The sequence below is a fragment of the Myxocyprinus asiaticus genome, chromosome 25 (assembly GCF_019703515.2).
Source record: "Myxocyprinus asiaticus isolate MX2 ecotype Aquarium Trade chromosome 25, UBuf_Myxa_2, whole genome shotgun sequence".
Classification (NCBI taxonomy): domain Eukaryota; kingdom Metazoa; phylum Chordata; class Actinopteri; order Cypriniformes; family Catostomidae; genus Myxocyprinus; species Myxocyprinus asiaticus.
Genome location: NC_059368.1, coordinates 39026360 through 39051463, shown reverse-complemented (window position 1 = coordinate 39051463; position 25104 = coordinate 39026360). Strand labels below are relative to the sequence as shown.

At 38.9% G+C, this 25104-nt stretch overlaps 1 protein-coding gene across 1 annotated transcript in view; it reads left to right on the top strand.

The window, feature by feature from the left end:
* The window catches only part of LOC127415771 (neurexin-3b-like), a 558207-nt gene that overhangs the window by 18766 nt on the left and 514337 nt on the right, over positions 1-25104 (top strand). The window contains exons 3-4 of the mRNA XM_051654668.1: positions 6975-6992; positions 8989-9018. Coding sequence (XP_051510628.1) covers positions 6975-6992; positions 8989-9018 — 48 coding nt within the window. The remainder of the gene's footprint in view (positions 1-6974; positions 6993-8988; positions 9019-25104) is intronic.

Here is a 25104-nt window from a genome sequence, read left to right as displayed (position 1 = left end):
CTGCAAATCACCACGGTGAGGGTCAAATACATACCAAGGGACAAAGAAGAGCACAGCGATTGTTTGATATTTGCCTATTGGTAATGAGTGATACCTCTTCCAGAGTTTCCCTGGTCATGGTAAACCTGGAAATATCAGGAAGTTTTACAATTTTGATTTCCATGCATGGAAATTTCTATTGTGAATCAAAAATTTTCTAGTTATGCTCAGCTCTAAAGTATTTAATCAGCTAGAAATGTATCCTCGTTAGTGCAGTCTTTTAAAACTTTTTTTTAATATCCTTTTGTAGTTATCATGAATGACTGGAAGAGTCATGGAAATGCATTTGGTCAAAAGGTGTGGTTTATGCTGGTTAGTGCTGGTCTGGGTCTTGTCTTGCTTTTGGACCTGCAAAATTCACACAGAGAAATCAATGTTGCTTCCAAAAACTCATGTACTCTGAAATTAGACCCATTTAGCCATAATATTGACAAGCGGCATTGCCCATCAGACATTTTTGCATCAATTCAAGTGTGAATACATTTCCCTCTTGCACTACTGAGAGCGTGTTGCACAAGCAACCTCAGAGTCATGGGTTCTGGCCCCATGGAAACCAGGAAGTAATTGTGTTCACATAAATAATGCTTAGTGCGATTTGGAGGTTACATTTTATCTCTAAGATTACATTTTTACTCCGGTGTTGGTTAGGTCTAGGGTTTGGGGCTAGAGTTAAGGGGTAGAGTTAATAAAGCAATATCACATGAGCAAAAGTGATGTATGGCCTTACAGTATATAAGCACGGCTGTGATTCGGCAGCAGTTAATCATAGCAGTGCTGATGTAGGGCCATACAGCATGATTGTAAGTGATATTGCTTTTATACAACAGTTCAACAAACAAGTTCATTAAAAAACTAAGGACTGTCACAAAAAAATGCACTTGTGCATGAAAATACTTTCTTATGCCACGGATTAGGATTTGCCATTGCTAATTCAAAAGATGCACCCAAACCTCCCTTACTAATTTAAAAACTTCACTTTAGAACTAGTAACGACAGCATGGGCTGTTTCTACCAAGTTATCGGAGAAACAAAAATATGGATTTTTTTTTCTCCCCTTTTTCTCACCAATTTGGAATGCCCAGTTCCCAATGCATTCTAAGTCCTCGTAGTGACTTGCCTCAATCCAGGTGGCGGAGGACGAATCTCAGTTGCCTCCGTGTCTGAGACTGTCAACCCGCACATTTTATCATGTGGCTTGTTGAGCGCGTTACCGCGGAGACATAGCGCGTGTGGAGGCTTCACGCCATCCACTGTGGCATCCACGCACAACTCACCACGCAACCCACTGAGAGCAAACCATATTATAGTGACCACGAGGCGGTTACCCAATGTGACTGTACCCTCCCTAGCAACCGGGCCAATTTGGTTGCTTAGGAGGCCTGGCTGGAGTCACTCAGCACACCCTGGGATTCGAACTCACGAACTCCAGGGGTGGTAGTCAGCGTCTTTACTCGCTGAGCTACCCCAGACTCCCATTATAATGGAATTTTGGGAAAATACATCCTATTTTCTCTGTGTAAAAATATTACCCCCTGAGAATTTTGCGGTAGCCCGTTCACAAGAGTCATTTACTATAGAAACCACACTCTCCTCCACCATGTTGAATGTTTACATCTCCTCCCAATGCGTAAACTCCGGTAGGTAAGCACCTTGAGCATGTTACTTCATCTGTTATGTCTTTCAGGAGTAATAAGCCTTAATGCTGAAGCTGTTAGTTTAACTGTATTCCCCAGTTGTAGTGTAGTAGTAATCCGAGCGATCATGGAGTGAGAGACAATGCAGATTGTCTTCATAGAAGACAGACAGTGCTGACTCAATTCAACTGGCTCATAACACAAAACTCACTTTTGATGCCACTCTGTGGACATTTCACCTGGAAATTGAAGCTCACACGTTCCTATTTTTGTATTTTCAACAACACTTCCAACTTTGGCTGCTGGAGGGCTGCGATTAGAATTCCGTTCAGCACAGACCGATTTCAACAGCAAAATTTTCAAACTACTGTTGCCAAATTCACAGTGTTATTATTATTATTATTATTATGCTAAATTCAGCTGGTAAAGCCAGTTGACCAGTCTTCTGCAGAAGCTGATTGACCTAGATAGTCCTGCTAGAGATGAAGCCTGGTGGCAACACCAGCATCCCATGCATTCAAAACACAACATATGCTGATGACCAGATATGTTGGTCTTTGCAACAGGGATGGGCAATCTGTCCAACCTGTGATTGTTTGCATGCAAACAGGCTTGAAAAGACCCTCAGAGCATGCAGATGGTGAAAGAAACCACACACCTCACTGTGTGAGGCCACGCCACATCAGCAGGAGCACAACCATCATTATTATCACGCAGAAAATCTGTCTAAAATGTAAAAAGATTCAAACAATATACGTTTAGCAATAAAACAAATGCTTAGTCAGCCCTACGATGTGGATCTGACACACACACACACACACACATACACACCTTGAATTCCAGCAACAAAATATTACAGTGAATCCTGTTTAATAAATCCATGTCCATGCTTATTGCATTTAAATGCATCCCATATTCTGCGTTTAAAGGTATAGTTCACCCATAAATTAATAATTTACTCAACTTCATGTTGTTCCAAACCATCATGTTATTTATTTATTTATTTTGGTGGAACACAAATATAGTACATTTTGAATACTCTTTATAAAATGTGTTTTCTAAACAAACACATTAAACACACCATAAAAATATCCATTATATTATACAACAGCATATTCCATGTCTTGTGGACTACTTTTACTTTTACTCTTCAAAAGACTTCTCCTCTGGTATTCCATGAAATAAAAAAAAAATAAAAAAAAAAAATAAAACAAATGGGTATGGAATGACATGAGAGCAACAGAATGTTAATTTTCAGAATGTTCATCTTTTCTTGCGATTAACTCTACAGCTCATTTTCTTCATTTAAGCTCTACATGTTTTGCTTTTTTAAACACAACACATTGTTCATGATAAAAAGCAATTAAAGAGGAAAAGCATGCAAAAAGCAAACAGTATGTCGAAACAATTGCTGTAGACTTAGCTGTGAGGATTAATAAATATACATGGAAATATGACTATGTTACTATAATCTTACTATGAAAGTAGGTCAATAAAAAAAGGGGGGAAAGGACTTGCAACCTGATTTAGGCGCAGTGGGCATTTGTGTCTTTTGACCCACAGCAGGAAAATGTTGGGATTTGAGTTTAGGGATGAAAAATAGAGCACAGGATTAAAGCTGAGCAGCATGTCATCAAGAGGGATATGGTCATGTGAAGGCAATAAACTCTCTTTCTCTCAATGCTTCAAGTAACCAGCCAAAGTGACACTGCCTGTAAATCTGATTCAGTATTCTTTCCGCATTTTTATTTAACACTGGAGACTGGGGTATTGTTTTTAAAGCCATTTTGTGCATAAAGTCATGGGTTGGGTGTTCCACATGTGTGTGGCATAGCTGAGCTTCTTGGCAATATAATGTGTCTTGTGTTTGACTAAAATCTTATATTACAGTATCAGTAATTTTATATGACGGTAACAGTATATTTCATGATATAGTTATTTTTGCTGGAATTTTATAATAAAAAAAATGTTTTGGGGGAATATTTGGATGATAAATTACAATGTGATAATTCCTCTTTTTTTGTTTTTTGCATAAATCAGTAAATTAAATATCTGCGGTACATACCAATACATACATTTGTGTTCTATATAAAATGATATAACATTCCTATATTACAGTAATTTCTATAATACATTTCTACCATTGCGACATTATTTACTGTCTTAATTGTTAATAAGCCTTAAATAATGTATTTCTTGCCAGACAACTAAAGGCCCTAAAGGTCACATTTACCTTTGCAAGGCAAGATAACACAGGCGAAAAAGGCATGGGGGACATTGAACGCATGTGTGAAACCAGCACACATGCACTGCCCACACAGAGGTCAGAGACAAACCAAGCAACTTCCTATTAGTCAACGTGGCAATTTTGCCTGTTCCCGAAATCCACGAGGGGAAATTCTTCGCCACCAGAAGTTTATTGCACTAAATTTACGACTGCATGGATTTTCATTGAGATGACTGTATTTTGCCTGCTGGATTTCACTGTGTGCCTTAAGAAAGACAAAATGCACTTTTTTGTTTACAAGTTGCACAATGAATAAACTTATGCATGAAGCATAAGATTGTCTGTCAATTGAATTTACCAAAAGGCAAGAACCCCAGCAAGTACATTTGAAAAGCCAGACAAATATGTCCTAAAAGCCTTTTGGTAATGTAATAAGCAAGGCAGACCAGCTTTTACTGCATCAAACAAACTGATCATCCTCTCGTTCCAACCCTGGAGGGACAATAGGAAAGAGACAGGAGAGAGACAAAAACTCATAAACTGAGAGCTCAGCAAAACTCAACCTCAGAATTGTACAGAACTCAACAATAAGGATTTTTTTAAGCTGGCCCAATAAGTAGTTCAGATTTGTTTTCAGATATTGCCCTGGCAACATTTTCACAGGCTATGAGAAAAGTGAATGCTGCCTGCACATGCTTATTGGAAGATCCTACTTCCCACTTCTAAAGTCGTAATTGTGCGTGTCACGTTCAGGTTCTTTGCGGTTGGCATAATGGAATTCTTGTCCAATACATGCTCTTATCTCTGTGCAAAACATGTACATTATGCACCAAATGGTTACAGATATACTGTATATTAATATGAAATTGCAAAAGCTACAGACTGATTTAACTGAATTCGTCAACTGTAGGTCTAAAGTTCCTCAGCTAAAATCAGTCTGTGCTTACTGAAATTCGAAATTGTTTTTGAATGTTTGGGCATGTGTCAGATCCAAATGTTTTTTTTGTTTGTTTATATCAACGCGATTGTTTCATAGTTTCCATGCGGGACCCAAACCCATGTGTCTGAGGCTGCTGATGTAATGCTGATGTAATCAGTGGAACCTCAGGAAATGTTAAACATATTTGAATTGATGTTAAAATATATCTGATAGAGTATGGCGCTTGTCAGTAACTCGGCAGAATGAGGTTGATGTTAGGGTACAGGAAAATTCTGTAGCAACATGTTGACTTCCCTTGTGATCATGTTGACAGCTAACAAGTTGAAAAATTAAAAGTTACTTACCATTCACTACTGAAACAGTTCTCCTCTCTACCATATCAAAATGATCTCCCAAGTTCCCAGTTGTCATTAGCAATTTGAGGAGGGCAATTTCGTGCTTCCATTAAATGGGCAACTTGTATTTACGAAAATGTTATTTGCATGTGAAGGCAGCATAAAATTTAGTAAGTTTCATGGAATTCAAAATTTATTGATAATGCTTGATGATAGCATTGTTTATTTGTACATGCTGCTTGATTCCTTTTGTACAATAAACAATTTTAGTACTGTGTTGGGTTGCTATTCAATTTCCAGTGTCAATTTTGAAACTGGCAATGAAGCAAAACCCATTAAGTTTCTCATCCAGTGTGTATGCTTACAGTATCTTTAAATAAGATTGTTTTGCTTTTATTTCACTAACTGCAGCTTTGAAAACACTTCAATCTTTTTCCATTGAAAGCTCCACCTAGCTCAGTGAAGTACATTTACATTTATGCATTTGGCAGACACTTTTATCCAAAGCGACTTACAGTGCCCTGACTACAGGGACAATCCCCCTGGAGCAACCTGGAGTTAAGTGCCTTGCTCAAGGACACAATGGTGGTGGCTGTGGGGATTGAACCAACAACCTTCCACTTACCAGTTCAGTGCTTTAGTCCACTACACCACCACCACTCCAAGTATTTGAAAAGTTTTTTTAATTTTTTTTATTGGAATGCCCAATTCCCACTACTTAGTAGGTCCTCATGGTGGCACGGTGGCAAGGTTACTCACCTCAATCCGGGTGACAGAGGACAAGTCTCAGTTGCCTCCACCTCTGAGACAGTCAGTCTGCGCATCTCATCACGTGGCTCATTGTGCATGACACCGTGGAGACTCCCAGCATGTGGAGGCTCATGCTACTTTCCGCGATCCACGCACAACTTCCCACGCGCCCCATTGAGAGGGAGAACCACTAATCGTGACCACGAGGAGGTTACCCCATGTGACTCCACCCTCCCTAGCAACCAGGCCAATTTGGTTGCTTAGGAGACCTGGCTGGAGTCACTCAGCACACCCTGGATTTGAACTCACAACTCCAGGGGTGATAGTCAGCGTCAATACTCACTGAGCTACCCAGGCCCCGCTCAGTGAAGTCTTTTAATTTTTACTTTAAAATGTTTGACAATATAGTGGAAAGATAATATAATATATAGATATTCTTTAGCATGGTTCAGAGATCTGGTTGAAGGTTAGTTTTACCTGAATACAACTGAACTGTCATGTTCTTTTGCAATTATCTTGCAATCAGTGTGCATTCATTGAAATGAGGCCATTAAAAAAAGTACTGTCAAAAATTCACATGGACACACAAAAACAGGGAGTCTTCAGTGAGAGTAATTCTTTGGGTCGATGGCATGTCCAGAAATGCACAAACCTCACAACCTCGTAAATCCATGTGGTCCACAGCGGACAGCTGGTTTAGTAACCTGCTTGGATTTACGGTCTCATCCAAAGTATGTGAGGAACACTGTGGCATTCTGGACACTTGGTGTAAAATATCTCTGTAGCCATATTCTCAATGTGATGGGGTGATTTGAAACAATAATGTCTATCTGTTTCTCTGAGAAAACAGAACAGATGTTACAGACTTTTCCTTCCACAGGGTTATTTTTGAGCAGGCATGCACAGGGACAGCACCCTTGCATGACAAATCAGTCTGTTAACAGCTAAATAGAACTTTTGCATGACAGCCTACATGCAAAGTGAAAAAAGGGTGTCTAACAGTTGAACTCTTTCTGTCTTGCTTCCCCTTTGTGCCATCTTCTCAAAAGCTGTCAACAAACCTCCTGGTAAGTTCTGGTTTAGTCTTAAGCTTCAACTTATCAATATATAAACTCACAGATGACTCTCTTAAGGAGAATTACAATAATGTTATATTCACTTAATCGTCACTTTCACACATGAAATCTGTTAAATAACTTCAAAATTACCAGACTAACTTTTAATGGCACCACATTGGTACCACATTGTTATACACACAAATAGTTTCTGTGTTTTATTCGTTCACGCACCACAAACACAATATTGTTCAAAATCTCTGATATCATTTGCCGTAAATATAGTAAGCAATCTTTTCCTTTATATTTTCTGAAATTTCCATAATCAATTGTCATTTATTGCTGAAGTGTGTAAGTTATGCCTCACTAGCGGTACCAACCCAAATTGCAAAAATGACGTCCATTGTCAAATGAGTTTCTCACACCATTGATTGAGTGAACATTCAAGCAAACATTGTATTCTTGTTTGGTGCAACTAGAGGCACATAAATAACACAATTTGCATTTAAATTAATTATTAATTAATAGATTAATGATGCAAAATGCATGCTGGATCTTCAAAAACCCAAAAATGAAAATTCTGTCATCATTTACACACCCTCAAGCCATCCCAGATGTGTATGACTTTCTTTCATCTGCAGAACACAAACAAAGATTTTTAGAAGAATATCCCAGTTCTGTTGGTCCGTACAGTGTAAATGAATGGTGACCAAACCTTCGAAGCTCCAAAAATCACATAAAGGCCACATAAAAGTTATCCGTAAGACTCCAGGGGTTTAATCCATATCTTCAGAAGCGATATGATAAGTGTGAGTACGAAACAGATTAATATTTAAGTTCTTTTTTACTTTAAATCTCCACTTTCCCTTTCACATTAACATTCGTTCAGGTTTTGAAAGTGAAAGTGGAGATTTATGGTAAAAAGGGACTTGAATATTGGTCTGTTTCTCACCCACACTTATCATATCGCTGGATTTAACCACTGGAGTCTTATGGATAACTTGTATGTGGCCTTTATATGATTTTTGGAGCTTTAAAGATCTGGTCACCATTCACTTGCATAGTATGGATCTACAGAGCTGAAATATTCTTCTAAAAATCTCAGTTTGTGTTCAGCAGAAGAAAGTCAAACACAAATTTAAGCAACATTTTCATCAAAAGACAAAAAATATTATTAAAGTAATACAACTTAACAAATTTACAACAAATTTAAGTCCAAACTTTGAAAATTAACACTGGCCCCATGTAATTGTTCAAAAAAACGAATGGAATTATTGTGATATCTTGTTCTCGAAAATCAAGTAAGCATTTCCGGTGATCCTTGTAATAGTATTTTTGTTTGTCAGTTTCCAGCGTTGTCTACAAATAATTAAAAGTGGTAGTGTAGAAACTTGCAGGTTTTATTCTAAACTAGCAGACTAATCAGCTAGCACCATGCTAAGCCAGCAGGCTAATCAGCTAGTAGTATGCTAAGCCAGCTGGCTAATCAGCTAGTAGTATGCTAAGCTAGTAGACTAACCTGTAGCTTGCGAGCTATCGGTAAAAATTAAACTATTAATGTTTCATTTGAGCTATTATAGCTCTGGTTATATATGTGACATATCTGAATGATTTACATGACATTAATTGTCACATTTACATATATAAAAATGAAACAATTTACTTTATATTCAATGTTACAACAATGGTTCCTGTTGACCTCTAAGTGGAAAATTGCTTATACAGTTATTGCTAAGGCTACATGTGTGAAAGTGCCTAATGACATCTGTTGATACAAAGAAATTATGTATTAATGCATTTTCTCTACATTAGGGAAATTAAAATGCCTTCAAGCTCTTTTCTATATGAGAAGCTTTTTGTTTATTATTATTTCAGAAAGCTTCAGCTTTAGTGTGATAGCCATGGTTTGTCTTTCAGCAAACCATGCGTGGTCACAATACCTGAACAAAATTGGTATTGGTGTTTTCAAGTTTTCTCTCTTTCTGTCACTTTCATTTTCTTCCCCAAGGGTTTGCACATATGGTGAAGTCTCCGCAAGGTATGCTGTCTTAATTCTCTCATTGAACATTTTCAAATGTGTTTCGATTGTTGTGAACTACGCGTGCATGCCACTCCCTGCATTGCATCATGCGTTCTGATTGGCTCTTTTCTTAAGGTTGCTGCATGTCTTCTTACTGAATTACGTAATGTCTTTCTGTGATACTGCAGTGAAACTGTCAGTTTAGGAGTGCTTTTTCCTGGGAATGAACCACATGATGTCGTAACTTTTTTTTTTCATCTGTCATCCGTTGGTGTGCAACAGTGCCAACTGACCCTTGATGTACATGATTACAGTACTGCACACCACATTACTCAGATCTCATCTTCATCTGCTGGAAGAATTGCTATGCACCTATAAATAATATATCCCTGAGCTAAAGTGACAGCTCCGCTCTGAATGAATGCTGTACAAAAGATGTAAAGGGTATTTTAACTGAATGACTCCTTTTGAACACGTTTAGGTTTTACTATTTGTGTGTGGTAAATGAATGATCAAAAGCAATGGTTTTGCCCCTGCTTGCTATTTTTTATGTCCGTACAATTTGGTTGGTAAACTGAGCTTATGACCTACTATATTTAAGGTCACTCGGCACAGAAATTGACAATTTCTCTGTGTTCTCAGTGGAGATGGACAGACGTAGTGACATGACTCCCATTACATGTCATTCATTCAAGCGCTTGTGTACTGATATGAAAAGCTTTGAACAAGATACAGAAAAGGTTAGTCCTAACAGAGAAAGATATAGCCGATTATGTAAATCAACACATCCACTTCAAGAGCCAAACTAGGAATTGTGCCAAAGTCTGTCCCTGAGCTAGTTTAAGAAATGCAAACATGCTGGAAATAAATGAAATGCACATTAATTCAGTACTACAGGGTATTTTAAGACAAAACGAGACTGTAGCATGCAGGCAAAAATCTAAAGTGCATGTTTATTTCATCTGTCCTGAACGTCTATTTGGCTATGTTTGGAAACGTATACTTATATATTACTCTTACTAATGCTGTAGTATACAGTATGTTATGTTTAATGTATGTGCAGTATGAAAATCTTATGTAGGCCTATGCATATATTACATCGGATGACCTACTACGCAAAGCACACTGCATGGAATGCTGTATCCTATTGCAATGCACTTGGCTTGTCCTGGTAAAGCGCTAAGTAATTATAGCTGCTATGTTTCTTTTGTTCTAAGCCACGTCTACACTTTTAGGTTTTTGTTTAAAAATGCATTGATTTTGCAACGTTTACACCTCTCATCCACACTGGAATGGTATTTTCCTCCACTGAAAATGAAGACTTTTGAAAACGCTCTCAAAAACCGCATACTTTGGGAAAACATGACGTTATGGAACTGAAAACTGAGTTTTCAAACTTAAAAGGATAAGTGTGTGTGTGGCCTAATTTGGAGATTATTTGATCAGACTGCCAAAGGTTATGACATTTTTATACAAAGTTTAAAGCTGAAGTATGTAATTTCTGTGCCACTAGCACCACTAAACGGAATTGCAAAAAGAAACTTTGTTTTGAAAACAACTTTCTGAATACACCCCCATCTGTCATTGGTCAAACAAAGAGACAGTCCTGCCCCCAACTCATGCCATTAGTTGAGTAGAGTTGTTGGGGCAGGTCTAAGTGGGATGCTCAAAACAAACAGAGCAACAGTGCAACAGAAACACAGTGCTTACAGTTTTTGAGAAAATTAACATATGAATGGCTTACTAATAGTTGTCTCTGCATATTGAGCTGGGATAGGAGAAAGTATATTAACACAGAAAAAGTTACATACTGTACTTCAGCTTTAGTTGAAAATGTAATTATAAATGCAAAATAATTATGATTGATTAATTGATTATTAAGATGATAACTGGACACCACTAAGATGCAGAAATAATAATTTGGAGATTATTTGAATGGGTTGCCAAAAGGTAAGACATTTTTACACAAAATTGAATTGAAAATTTTATTATAAATGCAAAATAATTATGATTGATTAATTATTAATTAAGATGATAACTGGACGCCACTGACATGCAGGAATAATAATTATGAGATAATTTGGAGATTATTTGATTGGATCGCTTAAAATTAAGATATCTTTACACAAAATTTAATTGAAAATGTAATTATAAATGCAAAATGATTGAGATGATACCTGGACGCAATTGACATGCAATGACATGTGAAATAAGTGTAACATACTACTTTTTGAAATGTTTATTGTTGCATAATGGGTTGTTCCCTGTCAAAAGCTACACTTAATGCTGCGCTTGATTCAGCGCTTATGGGAACGTCTTTAGGAGTGACCAGCTGTGAATATGTGTGCAACACGTCAATGAAATTGACTAGAACCTTTATAGCCTCTGTTGGTGACATCATCAGAATGCGCCAGTACTAGGGGCTATAAATAGATGTGCCACAGGTGCGTCGTCAGGTCTTTTGTCTCCAGACCACTCTGTAATGTGCTTGTGCTTCTCAGCTTCTCAAGCTCTCTATTTTTCTTCTGATAGGAGTTAGATTTGTCAGGCAGAGTGCAGAAAACTTTCTCTTTCTCTGTCATTCAAGTGTGGAAAAGACAAAAGAAAGAAAAAATGAGCGATCAACAAAGCAAACGGTGTGTGTTTCCATGCTTACGTCCTATGGCTGAATCGGACACACACCAGTTTTGTTTTGTTTGTTTGGGGGAAGAGCACACTGATCTTGCGTTGGAGCGGGGCAAGTGTGAGCATTGTGAGCGATTCACAGTGAAGATGCTGCGCTCTCGTCTCGTTTACTTCCAAGAGCCAGCACCCACCATTCCATTGTGGGGCTCGCGTATGGATCTGGCTGAGGAGCGAGAGACGGGTCCGTCCCTATCGCTCGCTCTCTCTCCAGATCCAGTTTGTCCCTCGCATGATGCGCGCCCCGGCGCCTCTTCGGTTCATGAGGGGGACGATGAATCTCTTGGGTCTGTGGACTTTGAGTTGCCTACCTCTGAACGTTCCTCACGTGATGACAAAGTGGTTGAGGAATTACTTGAGGTGGTTACTCGTGCGGTGGCCAGATTACAGCTAGACTGGCCACGCGAAAAAGAGACCCCAAATGATCGAAACTAGAAGACAGATGTCTGTCTGGTGGCCAGGGGAAGGGAACACAAAATCAGTCTCTCCCCTTCTTTGAAGACCTCCATGACGAGTTGACTCATTCATGGGGGAAACCTTATACTTCCCGTATCTTTGTGCCTTCGACATCAACATATTCGACTATCGTGGGTGCTAAGGCACGGGGGTATACGATGATGCCACAGGTAGAAGAGACGCTCATGGGCTATCTCTCGCCTGGTTCGACATCATCATTAAAAAGACCAACTCTCCCCACAAAGCTGTGTAGAACCACCTCAACGCTTGTGGGGAAAGCTTATCAAGCAGCAGGTTAGGCTGGTGCTGCGCTACACACCATGGCGGTGTTACAGGCATACCAGGCTGATCTGTTGAAGGACCTGAGTGCGGGTAGTACAATCGACAACGAAGCATTCTCGGAGCTTCGTCGAGCCACAGATTTATCTCTCCATGCAACCAAGCAGACGACTCACGCTATCGGCCATTCAATGGCTTCTTTGGTCAGCATGGAGAGGCATCTGTGGGTAAACCTCACGGGCATCAAGGATAAGGACAGACTATTCCTACTTGATGCCCCGGTCTCACCTTCTGGCCTGTTTGGCGATTTGGTGAATACAGTTGTCACCAGGTTTCGGGAGGTGAAAAAATACGATGAAGCCTTTGTGCAATTCCTTCCTCGCCGCACTCAGGGGGAGGGGCTGCCAGCCACCCAGCCTCACCCCGGTCCTCCTAGAAGGGAGGTTCAAAAACAAAGTGTGGCGAGTCGCACTCCCCCTCGTAAAGATGGGGGATCAGCTCGTCGCCCTCAGCAGCCTCCAAAGCAAGACCTCAGGACCATTATTTCCAAAAAGAAGAAGTCATGATGGTCTTGCGCCCAGCCTTGTTGGGGTAGTCCCCCTCGGGACAGGGTGCGCAAAACATTTACCCGCTCCTTCCCGACACCCCCACGAAACCTCTCCATCCCCACCGCCTCTGGTGTTTCGGGGGGCAGTGGTTTCCAGCAAAATGTTGGGTGTTCCGATGCTTCCTGTTGTCGCCCAGGACACTGAACATCCAACATCCCCTCAATGGGAAGTATCAAAAATGCTACCCATTTCAGAGAACCTGGCAGCGTGGAAGCTACTGCTGGGTATTTCTGTGTGGGTCCTAAAGACGGTAGAAAAGGACTACAGAATTAAATTTGTTCGCCGTCCTCTGCGTTTCAACGGCGTGGTCCCCAATACCGTGAAACCGGAACAAGCACATTTACTGTCACAAGAGCTGCAATCTCTTCTAGTCAAAGGGGCCATAGAACATGTTCCCCTTCCAGAGAGAGAGTCAGGTTACTACAGCAGATACTTCCTGGTTCCCAAGAAGGATGGGAGATTGCGTCTGATTTTAGATCTTCGAAGCTTGAACCGCTTAGTCAAGGCGCTCAAGTTCAAGATGCTAACTGTCAAGACGATCGTGTCACAAATTCAACATCGCGACTGGTTAGTCGCGATCGATCTCATGGATGCATACTTTCATATAGAAATACTGCCACAACACAGGAAGTTCCTGAGGTTTGCTTTCGGGGGCGAAGCTTACCAATGTCGGGTTCTTCCATTCGGCCTAGCCTTATCACCTCGCACATACACAAAGTGCATGGATGCAGCACTGGCTCCATTGCGACTCCAGGGCATCCGCATTTTGAATTACATAGACGAATGGCTGATACTAGCACAATCGCAAGAACTGGCATTACAGCACAGAAATGTTGTCTTGGCTCATCTAGTTTCTCTGGGGTTGAGACTCAATGACAAGAAAAGCGTTCTTTCTCCTGCCCAGAGAACGACATATTTAGGGATCGTATGGAATTCGATCATGATGTGGGCACAGCTGTCTCCCACTCGAATCGAGACCATTCAGAATACCCTGAGCAAAGTCAGGCTAGGCGAAGATCGTACTGTTCTTCAGTATCAATGAATGTTAGGTCTCATGGCATCTGCGTCCTCTGTGATCCCTATGGGCCTTTTGCATATGAGACCGTTTTAGTTGTGGCTCAAAGCCAGGGGATTTCATCCAAGGGCCAATCCCTGAAGGCAGATAAGGGTTCCTCGCCTTGGGTCCCACTCTAGGTGCGTCTTGCCGTCACAGATTGCTAACGACAGACGCCTCCCTGTCGGGCTGGGGAGCGGTCTTATGTGGTCGTCCAGCTCAAGGGGAATGGGAGGGTCATCAGCTCAATTGGCACATCAACTGTCTCGAGTTGATGGCTGTATTTCTGGCCCTGAAGTACTTCCTCCAGCATCTGAGAGGCTGCCATGTCCTGGTGCGGGTGGACAACACAGCGGCAGTCTCTTACCTAAATTACCAGGGAGGTCTGCAGTCGCACCAGCTAAACAGACTAGCGTGGCAGATTTTTCTTTGGGCCCAGGGCAAGCTCCTGTCACTCAAAGCAGTATATATCCCTGGATGCCTGAATGTGGGAGTGGATTTACTGTCCAGACAGAAAATACCGACGGGAGAATGGAAACTCCACCCCGAGGTAGTGAAACAAATCTGGTTAAGATTTTACGAAGCAGAGGTGGACCTCTTCGCCTCCCAACAGACAGCGCAGTGTACCCTCTACTTCTCTTTGAGTCACCCAGCCCCCCTGGGTCTGGACACGATGGCGCATACATGGCCCAAAATGCGCCTGTATGCGTTTCCTCCGGTTTCTCTGCTCCCGAGAGTTCTAGCCAGTGTTCGTCAACAAGGATCTTGCCTCTTACTGATAGCGCTGCGTTAGCCGAACAGAGTATGGTTCTGGAGATAATATCTCTCCTCGACGGCTCGCCTTGGGTGATACCGGAGAGGAGAGACCTTCTGTCTCAAGCACAGGGGACATTATTTCATCCCCGGCCCGAGCTGTGGAACCTTCATGTTTGGCCCCTGATGGGTACCAACTGAGGGATACTGGGTTTTCACCTGAAGTTATTGAGACCATTCTGAGTGCTAGGGCTCCTTCCACTAGAAAAAGTTATGCCAATAAATGGGGTGTCTTTGAAAGGTGGTGCACTGCACGTAATGCAGATCCAGTTAACTGCCAGATTGCTTCAGTTCGGGACTTCCTGCAAGAGAAATTATCAGTAGGCACATTCCCCGCCATTCTCAGGGTTTATGTGGCCGCTCTGTTGGCTTGCCACGCCTTGATTGATGGGGTGCCACTGGGGAAACATCCTTTGCTCGCTCACTTCGTTCGTGGGGCAATGCGACTGAGGCCTCCCATTAGAACCAGGATCCCTTCATGGGACATAGCCATAGTCCTTGAGGGTCTGGTTGAGACCCCCTTTGAACCTCCAGAGTCGGTGTCTGACAAGCTTCTGACTCTAAAGATGGTTTTTCTTATGGCTATCACTTCTTTAAAAAGAATTGGGCACTTCTTTAAAAAAAATTGGGCACTTCTTTAAAAAGAATTGGGGATTTGCAGGCTCTGTCTGTCTTGCCATCCTGCTTAGACTTTGCCCCAGGAATGGCGGAAGCGATATTGCATCCTCATCCTGACTACCTGCCTAAGGTTCCTTTCTCGACCGTACATCCGGTCACTCTTGAGGCCTTCTGTCCTCCGCCGTTCATGACGCCGGATCAGGAGAAACTTCACAAACTGTGTCCAGTCCGTGCTCTTCAGGCCTACGTCCACCGTACTAGCCGGTGGCGTAAGCCAGGGCAACTATCCGTTTGTCATGGGGGCCATAACGGGGGCGGCCACCACAAAACAGACAGTGTCACATTGGGTAAGGGATGTTATTGCCCTTGTCTATGAGGCACGTGGTCAAGCTTTGCCAGTAGGCATCAGGGCTCATTCTACCAGGGGGGGTCGCTTCTTCTAAAGCTTTGGCGGGGGGGTGCCCCTCTGCAGCATGTTTGTAATGCGGCAGGCTGGTCCTCTCCGCACACATTCTTAAGATTTTATAGTTTGGATGTTCATGCCACTCCGGTTCTAGTCAATTTCATTGACGTGTTGCACACATATTCACAGCTGGTCACTCCTAAAGACGTTCCCATAAGCGCTGAATCAAGCGCAGCATCTCGTTCTGCTTTTTCAGGGAACAAGGGTTACAGTCAAGTAACCCGAGACGTTTTACATACAGTTTAAAAAAAAAAAAAAACATGTATAAAATGTATACTGCAGTAAGTAAGTCGTAAGCTAGAGTTCTATACCAAACATAGCCTGTGTAAACAGAACCAACTCTTATCCTATGACTCACTCTTTTCCCGTGTCTCTGTCTTTCTCACTGTCCTTCCTGTGGACACACCAATTCCTGTTTACTTTCTCTCTCTGGATCCTCTTCAACTCCTATGTAGGCAGAAACAAAGGTAATGCACGCTTTCCTTATTATCTCAGTAGGCTTCATTAACTAATGCATGTTAGAATTAGCTTCTGCAGATTCTAATAGTTAGATTGCTGTTTGGGCTGGAATCGTCTCTGCTTGGCAAGCCAAATGTCAACATGGAGGAACCATCTAATTCACAATGAGATGGAGATGTATTAGTGGTGCTGGTCTAGGAGTGATAGCTGTACTTATTGCCAGCTAAGTTGTAAATGTGTTGATTTATTTAAATAATACTTTCCTTTTCTGAGGCATTCATGATTGCTGTGCCTGCACTGTAAAATAAAGAAATTGCATTTTATGCGGCTTATGTTTTTTTTAAATTTTTTTTTTATCACATATACTGTGAAATGTGAATTACTTTGCATCTACATAAAAAACATATGTTAGACCAACAATATTCCCCCAAATGTTGTCCCAACTAGCCTTACAGAGTTGTTTGAATGATCAGTTTCATATTGAACACTGTTGCTGATTTGCAAATTCCCCGCATGCATTGCACATGAATAAATTATGCGGTAAGTGTTATAGGCTTATTTTCTGCTGTTTTCTGACTTTATTTTTGGTGTTATTGTTTTTTGTTGCCACTGTTAGTCAATTGTTTTGTGGTGATGTGAGGAGCTAGTCTTTTAACTTAATGAGGTTTGTTGATTGTCACCATTATTGAGGCTTGTTAAGTGTTCAGGTCTATTGTGTATAGCTCTATTCAGATGGTAATTGTTTCTCAGGGTGACATCTGTAAAAGTACATTTTCATGCCTCCTCTGTGATAAAACTCATGCATTCTGATGACAATTAAATCACAGGGGACAAGCAAGACTTTTTGTCGATCACTGGAAAATTCATCAATCCACAAACTGTATCCTCTGTATTTGAGTTTAAATATGTTTGGAATTATGTTAAAGTGAAAATAAAAATTTTAAAGCATGAGGGAACCGCGCTGCAAGGTGCTGTGGACATTTACAGTGTACATTTTCACATACGGAACAAGCCAAAATACTTGCGAAGAGCAATTAAACTAATCAAGAAACTGTAGGGACAAGACTGTTTATCAACGCAGCCAAATAAATCTGTCAATGGGGGTACGCATATTTCGTCACCCGCATCTCTCCTATGCGCACGCAAGGAGATATAGAAGCCACACATATCAAGGACAGTAAAGATAGTTAAAATGAAATTTGAGGAGCTATGATAAAAATGGTTTTCATATGTTTTATCTATCAAAATGACGGACATAATTTGGAATTATCTGTTAGTGTTTAAAAAGTGGAGGTGGAAATTAAACTATTTAGATTACATTAACCCATACATTTTTCTGGGACTGCTGGACCTGTATAAACGAGTAGTCATGCAAGCCCTATGTATAAATGTATATAGTACACATTTCTACATTAAAATGTGATATATTAAAATTGTATTACATTGCTGCCATAATAATGGACCATTTCAAAAGTTACTTTGATCTGGCTCTCGTTTTTCTTTCTCTTCTACTTAAGAGTTCCCACTCACTGTGGTGGAGTGGTGATGTAATTTTATTATTATGAATTATTTCAAAAATTCTGTTACACAATCCTCCAACTTTCACAACTGTCGATTACCAACAGAACTGTTACCACACGCAGCGCAAACATACGGCACTTAGCAGTGGTCAAAAAGGATTTCCAAAACGGCTTTTGGATTATAAACTCAGAGATGTGGATTCAGATGGTAATTAAATTACCACATGACCTTGGTGTTTGTCAAAAAACAGTAGGTAATTTGGCCGGGAATTTTCTCGCAGGAGGTGGGAGAAAAACATAGATATTTCGGATTCGGACGACAGTAAAATCACGGCCTACCCCCTGTAAATGCTGGAATTACCTCACATCCCCATGTAAAATAATTGCTGTCCAAATAGGGCTTTTGTCAAACAATTGTATGTACTGTCTTGCCTCGCAAAGATTACTGTTAACTTCATGTAAAAGTAATTGAAATTGTGACAAAATTAAAGTTCTTGTATTTTGAATTAATAGTTAGCTGAACAGGAAATTAGTAGTTCTCTCAACAGGTTTTTTTTTTTGTTTTTTTTTGTTTTTTTTGCATTTAGTAAACAAACAAATTCACATTGACTAAACAAAGCAATGTTACTGAGCACAGTTATTAAGACAGTTGTTGAGAAAAGTCAAAAATCTCGCAGCCTGTTGCCATATTTCACAATTTATTTATTTATTTATTTTTTTTTTACAGTGTATGTCTCAAGTTGCTAAGTGCAAAAACATGTTGTTTTTTAAGGTTTTATAATTCAGAGAGTGCTTGTGCTGTGGGCTTAGTGACTCCAGGGGCAGGTCGATTGCATTACAACATTACCACATATTTACACCACATATTTACACTCCAAAACCAGAGATGCTTGGACCGAACCATTCATATAAACTGATCTGTTGAATTTATATGTTTTTGACACCTTGCTAACTTTGTATTCAATTTTAATTATCTGTAAAAATGTGAACATCAGAGCAGTAGCCTTGTGGTTAGTGGTTAGTATGACACATTGAAACCAAGGCGGTCTATAACACCTGGAGAGATTGAAAAAAAAAAAACTGTTTGACAAGCTTACGTTTCAATAATGTATGTCAAATCTGCAATTATATCTCCCAAAAATAGTGTAACAAATTTTACTCTCTTAAAGGGATAGTTCATCTAAAATGGATAATTCTCCATCATTAACTTACCCTCATGCCATCTCAAACTCGTATGACTTATTTTTTCTGCAGAACATAAACAAAGATATTTTGAAGGATGTATGATATGTTTTTGTCCATACAATGCAAGTCAATGGGGTCCAAAACTTTCAAGGTCCATATCCATGTCTCCTGAAGCTATACTATCACTTTATTCTATAATGTCTCTATTAAAAAGTGTGTTTATTAGCAGCTAGGAATGTCAAAAGTACTGGTAGTTCAGTACCAAGTTTATGCTAAAAAAATAAAATTAAAAATACCAGTATTTATGCAGTACCGGTAGTACCGAGCACAGACTTAATTCGATATCCTGCACTGTCTGACTGACGCACAATGTTGGGCGGATTACTTTAAGAAAGTATTCCGGGCTGAATACTAAATACTCTTTCTTAAATGTATTCAGTACGTATTCCAAAAACATCACATAATAAAGTACTATACTCAGAAAACAAGAATACCTTTAGAATACATATTTATAAAGGCAAAGCTCAGTTGGAAGAATTATGTGTAATGTCATTATTATCTTATCTGAACCACTAAATCTCCACTTTTATGTAATATAAGTGAATTTTAATATCTAGTTTCTTTCAATTAGATGTGGAGTTGGACACTAATGTTTTTTTTTTGTTTGTTTTTTTTTAAATGTATGGAAGGTAGAATAAAAACAGAAGGCAGGTTGTGGTCAACTACAATATTTTAATATTTTAAAAACATTTGAATCTTTTTCTTAACCCATTTTTTGATTGTACTGAGAAAGTAGAATACATTTTGAAACAAAATTAAATATTATTATATAAATATTAATATGCCTGTATGTTACAATATGTGTCACACTGAAATAGCCTCCCATATGTCTTTAAGCCACACATATTAAAGAGGTTTTTCTGTCATAGTTTGGACTCTGATCTACTTCAAGTTCGTTTCCCTCTTTTAGTCTTTGCAGTACTTTCTCCCATATTTATCTATTCATAGTATTATTTTCGTGAATAACTGCTATTTCTCAACAGTTCTTCATTCTGCTGGTTTCTGATGTGGATGTGACTCACCAAATCCACACTATCGTGTGAAATTTATCATGCGCGAATATTATATTTGTGGAAAAAAACATTGCTGTCTGTATTGATACTGTTACACAGCTGACATCGTGCTGAATGTTAAGACAACGGTGTGCCGGTGCGGTTACCAGATATTCAATACGGGAATCATTATACATGAATAAGACATTACATTTCCATTCTTTAGTGCCTACCATCAGATCTTTTGGTGATGCAGTCCATTTTTAAATGATCCCAAAAACACAACTATGGTTTTAACTTGCGATTGTGTTTTCAAATTAGCCCAATTTGTTGTGAGAACCTGGTAACGCTGCTCACACGCTGCTGCATTTTCTTTCACATCTGCCCTATTTGTGTTCATTATGAGAGATAGTGATTTTTTATGTGACTCAGAAGAACGAGTAGTCTCAGAGAGTGATTCATTCGTTTTGTGTTGGCCGCGCATGTGCATTGCGCAACCTCCATTCGTTTGTTATGTGAAAACCGCATAAGCGCTGTACAGGAAACAGAAATGATTAGTTCACCTCTCGAGTCTTCTGGTCCGAGTCATTCGTTCTTTTGTCACGTGACATCCATATATGCTATGCATTGCTCACACAGGAAACAGAAATGATTAGTTCACCTCTTGAGTCTTCTGCTCTGAGTTGTTCGTTCTTTTGTCACGTGACAGCCGTATATGCAATGCAGTGACAAAAGAACGAACGACTCCGACAAGAAGATTCCAGAGATGAACTAATCATTCTGTTTCTCATAATTTGTCCTTGGCTGCATTATACATTTTTCCTTATTGGGACTATAATCAAAGTTTGTGTAAGTAGACGTGTTGGGGGGGATTTGGCTACTGAAAATGTAACATTTTAATTTAATTCTGCTCAAATGAACGAAATGAACTAAATGACTTGAATAAAGATTCGTTCATTTTGCTGAACGAGACTCATAGATTTAAGTCAGTAAAATGATTCGATCTTCCCATTACTAATGAGAAGTATTCTTAAAGTATTTGTGGCAGCGGGGGCGTGGTTGAGCGTTCGTCCGGAGAGAGAAAGCGGTAAGGGTGCACACACCTGAGCCGGATAATGTCTAACACCTGTTTCTAATTGCAGTAAGCTTTGGGGAGAGCGGTATAAAGGAACCATGGCAGCGACGAGAGAGGAGAGAGAGCTACCAGTCAGAAAGAGACTGTGACCTAATGAGTGTGTTGCTGAAAAGCTATTTTTAGTTTGTTTAATTAAAGTCATACCTTTGAGTTGAATTCCCAAGTGTCCCATTTCCTCCTTTTCCACCCAACGAAAATTGTATAATGTAACTGTATTCTGAATACAGGTGCTTGAAAACATAACGGGGGCTGAATAGTTACTTTATTTTTGTATTCTGAATACGTAATGCCGTTACATATATTCCGTTTCAACCCAACCCTGCTAACACATAACTGCTTTTAAATGCTCACATACAAATTAGGCACATTTGGGGAAAAAAATAATGCACAGTTAATCTAGTAAAAATTTTAATAGGTACTAGTCTGAGTATTAAACTGCAAAAGGGTGCAATTTAAGTAAATAAATATACTATCTGTATGTGCTGTGCACAACAGTAAATGTGTGACGTGGATCATATGCTAAAATCACCACAAAAACAGCGTCACACTGTGCGTGTTGTAATAGATGAAAGAACAGAGCACTTACTAACTGTGAAGCGTGTAGTGCCTACAGACTATGTTTGAATAATTAAATCGCAGCATTTTGCGCTTTAAGAATCACACACTGGGCCATTTAAACATCTGTTTATCCGGAGGTGTGAAGCTACCGTCAAAAATACATACAAACTAAAAATCCTTTATGTCAAAATAAAAGCTCGATTTAACTTGCAACAGAAATATGTTAATGCTGTGTAGTAAAATGTTATATTCTCTAAAATAATTATAATTTAATGATTATTAAATAATAATAATAATGTTTAAGCAGTATCTCACAAGCAAGAGTGCTTTTGTACTAGGGTTGCTCCGATAACAACATTTTGGCTTCGGTACGAGACCAGCCCTGGTACATCGGTATCGATACTGACTCGATACTTAGGCATCAAATAAATTTTAAAAAAATTTATGAACTTACACAGAAAATTATTGACAAAAATAACTGCATAAAGTCTTATAGATAAAAGATTATGCCATTTCTTTTTAAATTTTTCTGGATTCAGTGTTAAATGTTTTAATTAAATGTTATGATCAAATTGTGTTTAATCAAATACATACTGTACAGATTTGATCAAATGAAAATATAATAATTTATAAATAATTAATTTTGGTATAAAAAAAAAAAAAAAAAAAAAAAAAAAAAAAGATGCACAACAGAGCTTTACAGTATTAATGAAAACATTAAATGAAAACAATCTGATTACCTGAGTCTGCCATGGCTGAATCACAACATACTGATAGTCAGTACTGGTATTCAGCTTTTGTGATATTGCTTACAGATAATAATACTAATAATATAACCATTTAATATTATATTATTGTTATTATGAGTATTATTGCTACTACTTTGAATATTACACTTTTATACAGTAGTAATATTTTTCAATTTCACGCATCCAGTTAAATAAAGCTCTCATTTCAGCGGGACTTTTATTTTGAAAGACCGTTGAAGTTCTTACTGTTTTTGAAGGGTTCGTTATATCAAACTTCCCACGACTTGCGAGCTAAAATCTCTGGTGAAAAAGGCTATTTGAGAGTTCACAGCCATTTATACACTAAACACACTGCTCTGCGGCTCTGCAGATGGATACTATTGGACACACTACATGACAATCAAGCAGTAGTAGTGTGTGTTGCGTGTGTGTGTGTGTGTGTGTGCGAGCGTGCCTGCGTGACTGTGCATGTGAAGGAGATGGCAGAGCGGAGCCTCTCATTCATTCTGTGGCACGCAGTGCATGTGACTATATTATTTAATTAAATTCCATCCTTCTGCTGTTTAATGATCACACTTGGCCATATCGAGACTTTTTTTTATTATTTTCAAATAGTCTTTGATTTCATCTCAAAACTCTCACATTACATTACATTTGGCTAATGGCAGCATTCTTTAATATGGTACCGAAATTAACAACAACAATGATATCGTACCATTTTACATTTTTTGGTATCACGATATTTCATTAGTACCGGTATACAGCACCGCCCTATGTTGTACTGAATAGAAGTGATTTTTTTTTCATCAATGTTTTCATTTATACCTTGATGCTGTTGTGCAGCACTTTATTTGACAAAACAAATAATGTAATGTATTTATTTATATTGATATTTAACTTTTTAAATAGGCTAAAAAAGTGTGTTCAAAAGCATATAATTCATTTTCGTTGGGGTTTCAAAATTGGTATCAAGAATTGTGAAATTTTAATAATATTAGTACCATGTCCCAACTACTGAAATTTTGGTATCTTGACAACCTTATTAGCAGCAAAGATTTGTGATAACAGCAAACATAAAATGCTTGGCAGCAAAAACCGACAATATATCAAAATTACCGATTAATTTACCTTCGTCTTACCATCATCTCAACGCCTACACCGCTCCATCAAAGCCCGTTCTTGGCTGTACACATGAATTGTAGTGATTTTGTTTTCTAATAATATAAAGTATATTAAACATTTACATGGGAAGACAGTTGAGAAGTTAACATATTAGAAGCATTTATGCATTTTTATTAGTGCATTTGTGTGTAAATAATATTTACATTGTACTGGAAACTAGGGCTGAAATGATTAGTTGACGTTATCGACAATGTCGACAATAAAAAAATGTCGACAAACTGGTCCGTTGTCGAATAGTCTTTTGATCTCATTTAACGTAACATGAGATCATATGAAACTCTAATGATGACGCATGAGTGCAGCACTGCAGTTCGCATCTGACTGAGGAGAGGAAGAATTACACAGCTCACAGTCCAGATGCACTCTAAATTTTTCAAACAGCTTCAGGTGATGTAGATCGCAAAGTATGAGGAAATTATAATGCAAAAATACAAAATAAGTAAATACAGAAGCACTCTCATTGTGGAATAAGCGGAGCCGGAGCTCTTTAAATGAAACACCCCGATGTTACATCTTTAATGCAGTTATATTTAACTTTATTAAAGTTCAAATAATATGGAAGCAGATCATGTAAATAACTCAAAACTCCAAAACTGGCATTTCTCTGTGCGGTCAGCGCCTCTTCTATGAGTTGCGTAAAGTGTCCCAATCTAAGGGGGACAGATTGAAACTGCACCCGGCTGTGTCGTGGAGACGCTCATCCCTCAAGCGTGCACGCTTAATGCAGTGTATATAACGTGATGGCTCGCGACTTATTGAATCATAATATATGTGTCACTGTGCATTTCTTATCATGAAGAAAATTGGCAATAAGCAGCTTTATTAATAAGAGAGAGTTTGTTTTTTTGTGAGTTAAAGATGGATTGAAGTGAACAGAAAGGTCAGAGAGGGTAGTCTTCGCCCCATTATACACTGAAACAAAATACATTTCTGATTTGTTTTTGTTTTGGCTTGTTTTCCAATATAAAATCTAAAACTCCTTTAAAACAATGTACATTTACTTTAGCAGCTATACTGCAGAAGAAATGTTTTTTTTTTATTTTTTTTATCTGAGAATGCTGAATATAATATAAAAAATACAAATATTTTAAAATACCTAGAAATACTTTAAAAAAAAGATGCATTCAACTGAGAAGCAGCATATAAGATATCTATACTTGCTTTTAGAGAATAGATCTTGAATATAAGTATATTTTGTCTTTACTGCACTCACAGAAGTATAACCAAGTGAAAAAATACACTTATATACAAAATACACTTATATACAAAATACACTTATATTTAAGATACA